Raw genomic sequence first — 7,527 nt, 5'->3', positions numbered from 1 at the left:
TGAGAACTCTAAATCCACAAAATACAACTTTAAACTTTGTTTCATTTCCTCAGTCAGCAGAAGCTGAAAACCACAGAATGGAGACTCTGAGAAATCACATTCTACCTGGCCTTGTTGTGACACTCATATTGTTAACCTCTTATGTTACTGCTGAAACACACTACCATCAATTTGTGGTATGACTTTTAACGATTTGCTGGCTTCCTTTTATTCTTTATATATCTGTGGTATGATGTATTAGCTTTGTTTGATTAATCTCTTCTGTGACAGGTTCAAGCTAAAACAGTGCAGAGGTTGTGCAAAACCAGGAATATTATAACAGTTAATGGACAATTTCCAGGGCCAACTCTGGATGTCAGAAACGGAGATACTCTTGTTATCAAAGTCTTAAACAATGCTCGTTACAATATCACCATCCATTGGTACTAATAAGTTATAAGATCATCTTTTATCTTGGGGCACTATTTGATTCAAGGTTTTGGTTTTACTTATCACCAATTGTTGTTTCTTTGTTTATCAGGCATGGAATTCGTCAGATGAGAACGCCATGGGCTGATGGACCTGAGTTTGTGACACAATGCCCGATTCAACCAGGAGCAACTTACACATATAGGTACACAATTGAAGATCAAGAAGGTACATTGTGGTGGCATGCTCATAGCAGATGGCTAAGAGCTACTGTTTATGGTGCGCTAATCATCCGCCCAAAGTTAGGCTCCCCATATCCTTTCCCACAGCCCAAGATAGAATTTCCTGTTGTTCTTGGTAATCTTCATCAGCCATTTCTTCGATTTCAATATTATAGGCTTTATATACGTTAGATAACGCAATGTGTAATTGATTAAATAGGGGAATGGTGGAACAGCAATATTCTTGATACGATGAGACAAGCCGTTTTTACTGGTGCAGCCCCAAATGTGTCAAATGCATACACTATTAACGGTCAACCTGGTGATCTATATGGATGCTCACGTCAAGGTTTTCCAGAACAAATACTTATCTTCGTAAAAGCTACCAAACAGAACTGAGAATTTTATTTTTATTAAGCTGTGGAACTGTGTTGCAATGCAGATACTACAAGACTTTCAGTCAGCCCCGGGGATACAATTCTGCTCAGAGTCATCAATGCTGCACTCAATCAGCAACTGTTTTTCACCGTGGCAAACCATAGACTAACTGTGGTTGCAGCTGATGCCGTCTACAGCAAGGCTTTTGCAACCAATGTTATCATGGTTGGACCTGGACAGACTACTGATGTTCTCCTCACTGCTGATCAGAATCCTGGGCGCTACTATATGGCTGCACGTGCTTATGCATCTCCGAAAAATGCCCCATTTGACAATACAACCACAACTGCTATCCTTGAGTACAAGTCTGCATCTTGCACTGGTAGAAATGGAGCTTGCTCAAGACCAATTTTGCCACGATTGCCCGCCTACAATGACACCAATACTGTAACTGCATTCTCAACTCAACTGAAAAGCCCTTCAAAAGCTGAAGTCCCCTTAAAAATAGATGAAAATTCATTCTTCACAGTGGGATTAGGATTTGTCTTCTGCAACCCAGGGCCCAGATGCCAAGGGCCTAACAATACTCGATTTGCTGCAAGTATGAACAACGTGTCCTTCGTGCTTCCAAGAAGGACATCCCTACTGCAAGCCTACTTCCAAAAAATTCCAGGAATTTACACCACTGACTTCCCCCCAATTCCCCCAGTGAAATTCGACTACACAGGCAATGTGAGCCGTGCTCTGTGGCAGCCTTCTTTCGGAACAAAGCTTTACAAGCTCAAATTTGGTTCCTCAGTGCAAATAGTGTTGCAAGACACATCAATATTTTCAACTGAGGACCACCCAATCCATCTACACGGCTATCATTTCTACGTCGTTGGACAAGGTTTTGGTAACTTCAATCCAGGCACAGATACCGCCAATTTCAACCTCAATGATCCCCCACAGAGAAATACTATAGATGTGCCTGTTGGTGGATGGGCTGTTATTCGGTTTGTGGCAGATAATCCTGGTAAATTTTAAACATAAATCGCATAATAATTCCAGATCACATTCAATCTAACTATTTTTCTACATCACTTAACTATATTATCCGACTTCTCTGTTATTCACAGGAGTGTGGCTGTTCCACTGTCACATTGATACACATCTTACATGGGGTTTAGGTATGGCTTTCGAGGTTGAAAATGGTGTCGGAGAGTTACAGACCATGGAGCCACCTCCAGCAGATCTTCCCCGTTGCTAAGACTTGAGATTATCCGAAAGCACATTGGTGTTCAAATACTATCTGGATTACAGAATAATATTCGAGACATCTGGGGTTTATCTTTTGTTTCATCATTTGGCTTCATATCAGCTTCCATAGTATAAGGGATCTGAGATTCTTAAGTTAAATATCTGATTTACATTTTTTCTCACCTTTCAATTTCATGTAATTCTTACCAAGAGTGTAATGAATACTAGTCATATATACGAAGAGCTATCACAGTGTTGCATTCAGAATAACTCTCCTAAAAAATATACATGATGAAAAAGCTCTGCCTCGACCTAAGCTGAATCACTAGTATAAACATAAAATCATAACACCTGGAATGAAATCCAGGTCGGGTACTATCAATGTTCTAAAAACTGCAGACCGGTTCTAAGCAACGGAAGCACCTTCCACGTTTAGTGGTTAAACCAACACTTAATCACAATTTTATAATCTCGTGGATTAATTAAATATATTTCAATATTTATATATATTATTAATATTTCTAAATTTAATAATAATAATCTCAATTTATGATATTCTTAATAAAATATTTTTTCTTAATTTTTTCCATAACTATATTCATATTATTAAAAATAATATTCCAAAATTAAAATATTAGCAAGTGAACATCTTTTTTTGACTGCTTAATCCGCTTACTTTCCAAACACGCTTAATCAATTAATCATGCTCTTAACACAAAATCGAAACGCTTTCGACACCGATTTTGCTTGGTTTAAGCGGCTCTTTAGAACGTCCGGCACTATACATGAGCGTCGCGAATTACTATTTACAGAATCATAGGATAATAATAACCCGTTATATATTGCATTGGGCCAACTGGTGCAGGAGCAGGACCAGGGTGCTGAGTGAATATATGACATAATAAATATAGTGATTCAGAGGGAGTTATAACGTTAGTTAAGAGTGAGATTCTGAAATTATTTGGTCCCAGAAGACTCCAGAAATGAAATCCTGGTTTTTTTTTTTATCGTTTTCTTTGATGATTTTGAATTGCATGAAATAATTGAATATGATGATGCTTGTGAAGTACAGCTGGGATTATGATTAAACATAAATATAAGTTATGAGTTGATGATCAAGTTGCAGGCTTGCAGCATACTCCCCGGCCAGGCCACCAGAGAATTTAAGAGCTTCCTAGATTTATTCCGCCCGTTGCATGTCAGTATATAACTTGATTCAGATTTATTGTGCATGCGGACCACTTTTATTTCCCACACATTTTTATCAAATGTACAAAAACCCGTAAGTTGTTGGGGGAGGGCTCATCTATTATGATCCTAACCATACATATTGTGAACTTAAATGTTTTTGTCTGATATGTAAAAGACATTGTCCGGGATCTGGGAATTAGCGGTTAGCTGCTAGCTGATTGAAGTAGATGTTTTAACTAGCTTATTGAAGTAGATGTTTTGACTAGCGGATTGAATTAGCGGTTTCTCGTAAAACTGTTTGGTAAATAGCTGATTGATTAGTTGTTTTTGACACAAACCAAAACCACCATCGATCCCAAAAGGCTCCTCGAAATAGTTTTTTTTATCTAAACCTCTATTTTAATCCGCTAACTACGAAACACTAATATTAACGGATTCTACTGGTCAAACCTCTAAAAACCCTCAAATCTCTAATTTTGTCCAAAACCTCTGACTTTCGGGTCCAGGTTATGGTAAAGTCGAGAGGGCGGACGAATAATCAATCACAGGGGCATTCAAAGGGTTTGTACCATGCATCCGCAACACTGGAAATCCACGTTGGACCACAAATAAATGTAAAATAATTGTTGCAGCCAGCATGTGTGCTGGGGCCTTTAAATTCACATATGGTGGTCAGAAGTGAGCTAAACAGAAGGAGAATTTGAGTGAGCTTAGTTATAATCCGAGGCAATGGATTTGTCAAGTGAGGAAGCTGATATATCAGAGGTGGATGGTTCTGTTGAAGCACATTAGGAGCACAGTAGTATTCCAGAGAATCATGTGGGATATAATGATGATGATCAAAATAAGGAAGCAAGACGAGGTTGGGCTTGTCTTGTAATTGTGCCCTAAAGCGAGATCAAAAGATGCAGTGATTTTAATATCACTCAGATCTTCCGCATCTCTCCCGTACGCTGGTCGACTCAACGTGGACTCATTATGCATTTCTCCTCGTTATCCTAGACCGCGTATGGATCAACATTGGACATGCACTCTTTTTAAGATTATTGTTGTATTCCTCGGGTATGAGACGAGAGTGAGGAAATGGGCGCTCATTTTTTAAGATTGAGCTTTGAGCTCTGATATCATGTCAAATTGCTAATTTTCTCAGAATCTCAAGTTGTTGGGCTGAAGATTTATCAAAATTATGTTATAACTTAAGAAAGTATAGTGTAAACTTCAAAGATGTGGCCAAATTTTACACCGATTTTCAAAAAGTTGGTCAGAGTTCCAAATTCTCTGAAATGTAACCAAATTTTGACTGCACTTTTTAAAAATGTGGCTCCCGTTAAATGTTACTAACGGAGTTACAGAGAAAAGGGTAAAAATAAGTTCCGAATTCTCAGAAAAGTGGCCAAACTTTGGCTCCTTTTCAAAAATGTGGCTCCTGTTAGGCTTCTGTTAGTAACATTTAACAGTAGCCACACTTTTAAAAAATAAAGTCAAAGTTCGTCTATCTTTTTGAGAATTTGGAACTCTGACCAATTTTTTGATGATCAATGCAAACTTTGAACACAACTCTGAAATTTACTCGAAAGTATATATGAATCGACACACATAAAAAAATTCAAAAAGAAAAAGATTTATTATGTTTGATTAGGATGAATGAATTTGAAAAAAATAAAATGGAATTTGAAATAGTTTATGAATTTCATTTCCTCAATTACATTCATAATACGATTACATTCATAATATCCTATGCTTGATATCACACTTCAAATTTAATTTAATTTAATTTCTTCTTACATTTTATCATAACAACTTTGTATTCACTCCATTATTTAAAAATATATGACCTTCGTCTATTATACTCATTTAATTATGATTATATCATTCAATTATATTTTCCCGATCAAATAAACATAATGTTTTGTTTGATTGAGGTGACCGTTTTCAAAAAGAATGAAATTGAAAATAAAGTATTTTATGAAAGATTGTCAAGAAATTTCATTCATTCCACTTCTTAAATCATGTGCTAGATATCATAATTTCATATTCTATTTTCTATCATCTTCAATTTCTTTTTGAAAGTCATTATGACAATTTTTTACTCAATTTTCGTTTCAAAACCTTCATCTTATTTTAATTCGTTTCAAATAATTTTTATTTATTTCATTCCATTCTTCGTGTCAAACACAAGATAAGTAAAACCGTTTTTCAAACTTCAAAGATAACTTTCATCCGGAGTCCGGACTGGCAAGTCAGAACGTTGCTGCATATTTAAGGCTTGCGTGCTGCTGTCTTTGTGTGAGTTTTTTTTTTCTTTTTTTCTTTCTGTCAGGGTCTTTGTGAATTGTGAGGCTTGTTAAAGAACAATCTGGTGGGCGTAGCATCTTTTGCAAGTATCCAGAAAATCTCTGATGGTTTTTGCAATGATAATATAGCTATCAACGTATATCGCTGAATTTAAAATAAAAGCCGTAGTATCCAGGATAAAATATCTAAGTTACGTAAACTAAAATCGAACTTAATAAAAATCGGTCGGTAGGGAACAAATTGACACACGTTTTATTATAAATAAAAGGTAAGTTTTAAAAATCAATTATGTGAATCAGTCATATATGACTTGATATGAACAAACACCAGCTGAGAGCGAATATAAATAAAATCCAAGTGCTGAAAAGGACAACACAATCCTTCACCATATTTTATTATGCACACAAAAAATAACACTACGCCAAATTGAATATATTTGGAAGAAATTATCAAATGTATAGACTCTAAAATAGATGATATCCAAAAAATACTTCCTCTGTTCGAGGAGGTAAAACATGTTCTTAATGTTATTTTTTGACATGCTTTTTTTTTCTTTTCAAAATAGAGTTTTATAATAATTTTTTTAAAAAAAATTAATTCATGAATAAAAATTTGACATCAAACTCGTATTAAAAAATACAATTATAATTCACAAGAAACTCAAAATACATCTAAATATTAAGGGGCTGTTTGGGTGAGCTTAAAATAAGTGCTTCTTGCTTAAAATAAAAAAGTGGAGTAGAAATTAGAAGCAAGTTAAGACTTATAAGTGATTAAAGTGTTTGGGAAATAAGTAGAAGTCCTGAAACAAAAGCTAGCATTCCTAGCTTTTTATAAGTGCTTCATGACTTTTACACAAACGGTACGAAGTACTTCTAACTTATAAATCAGAAGCTGGGCTTTTAAGCCATACCCAAACACCCATTAAATCTAAACAACATGCTTGATGGAGGGAGTAATACTAATACACCTAACGATATGCAATATAAGAAACAAAGACGTGATGAAGACGCAGTTGAAGCGGTCAACATCGGGTGTCTCTTTCTCCACCGTTACTGTTAATAAATTACCACATCCCTCAGTCACCCTCAAATCCTGAAACATAGTTTTTTTTTTTAAAGATAGTGGTCATGCGAGCGCGATTGGATAGCCCAGTGCCGGAGACACTCGGGTTCGACTTTGGCTCAACTCGAAAATTATTACAACAGATACTAATTTGTAAGGCATATAAGTCTGCATTGTAAAAAAAAAAGATAATGATCATATTTATCTGAAATAATCTAGACAAATCAAAACGAATTTGCATTTTCTGAGATCTTTCATTTAAGTTATAATTACCATTTTACCCCAACCATCTAATTTCTGTGTGGAGTTAACATTATTTTGTCTGTGGAGTTTACACTCAAAGCAGCCTGTGAAATTTAATGCATTTTATCAGACCTTCTTACGTTTCCTCGGTGATAAATCAACTACAGTCTAATGCGAAGTATAGCTAGCCAGCAATATGCAATATAGAAACCAATTTTCTGAATAAGCTTAACCATACCAGACTGCATTTAATCGCCATTAACTAGTTCGCCTTCCTGTACAAACTTAAATTACTTACACATAAATGTATACTCACGCAGTTACATACAAATATTTAGAAATAAAAAACCTTAAAAATATGTGGAAAAAGTCAAACGATCTATATTTAAACGACCTGTATTTAAACCACGACGGTCCGATGGAGTAGTTTCGAAACATACTCACCTCCGACAATTAGCGTAGAAAATGTATCTAAACCGATGATCTT

General features: G+C 35.6%; 1 protein-coding gene across 1 annotated transcript; it reads left to right on the top strand.

The window, feature by feature from the left end:
* On the top strand, positions 1-2,493 carry LOC108223149 (laccase-3). The gene is made up of 6 exons (XM_017397260.2): positions 1-176; positions 271-422; positions 521-765; positions 850-978; positions 1,072-2,022; positions 2,126-2,493. The coding sequence occupies exons 1-6, from the start codon at positions 78-80 to the stop codon at positions 2,254-2,256; spliced, it is 1,707 nt and encodes a 568-aa protein (XP_017252749.2). The 5' UTR covers positions 1-77; the 3' UTR covers positions 2,257-2,493.
* The last annotated feature ends 5,034 nt before the right edge of the window (positions 2,494-7,527 follow it).

The sequence above is a fragment of the Daucus carota genome, chromosome 5 (genome assembly GCF_001625215.2).
Source record: "Daucus carota subsp. sativus chromosome 5, DH1 v3.0, whole genome shotgun sequence".
Taxonomy (NCBI): domain Eukaryota; kingdom Viridiplantae; phylum Streptophyta; class Magnoliopsida; order Apiales; family Apiaceae; genus Daucus; species Daucus carota.
Note: the sequence above shows the minus strand (reverse complement) of the source record. Positions and strands in the feature narration are given on the sequence as shown.

Bases quoted from the DNA above. Each gene is read 5' to 3' on its own strand.
- LOC108223149 (XM_017397260.2), top strand. From the start codon at position 78: ATGGAGACTCTGAGAAATCACATTCTACCTGGCCTTGTTGTGACACTC. The intron at 766-849 runs GTAATCTTCATC...TTGATTAAATAG, and splicing joins AGAATTTCCTGTTGTTCTTG to GGGAATGGTGGAACAGCAAT. The intron at 979-1,071 runs GTTTTCCAGAAC...GTTGCAATGCAG, and splicing joins ATATGGATGCTCACGTCAAG to ATACTACAAGACTTTCAGTC.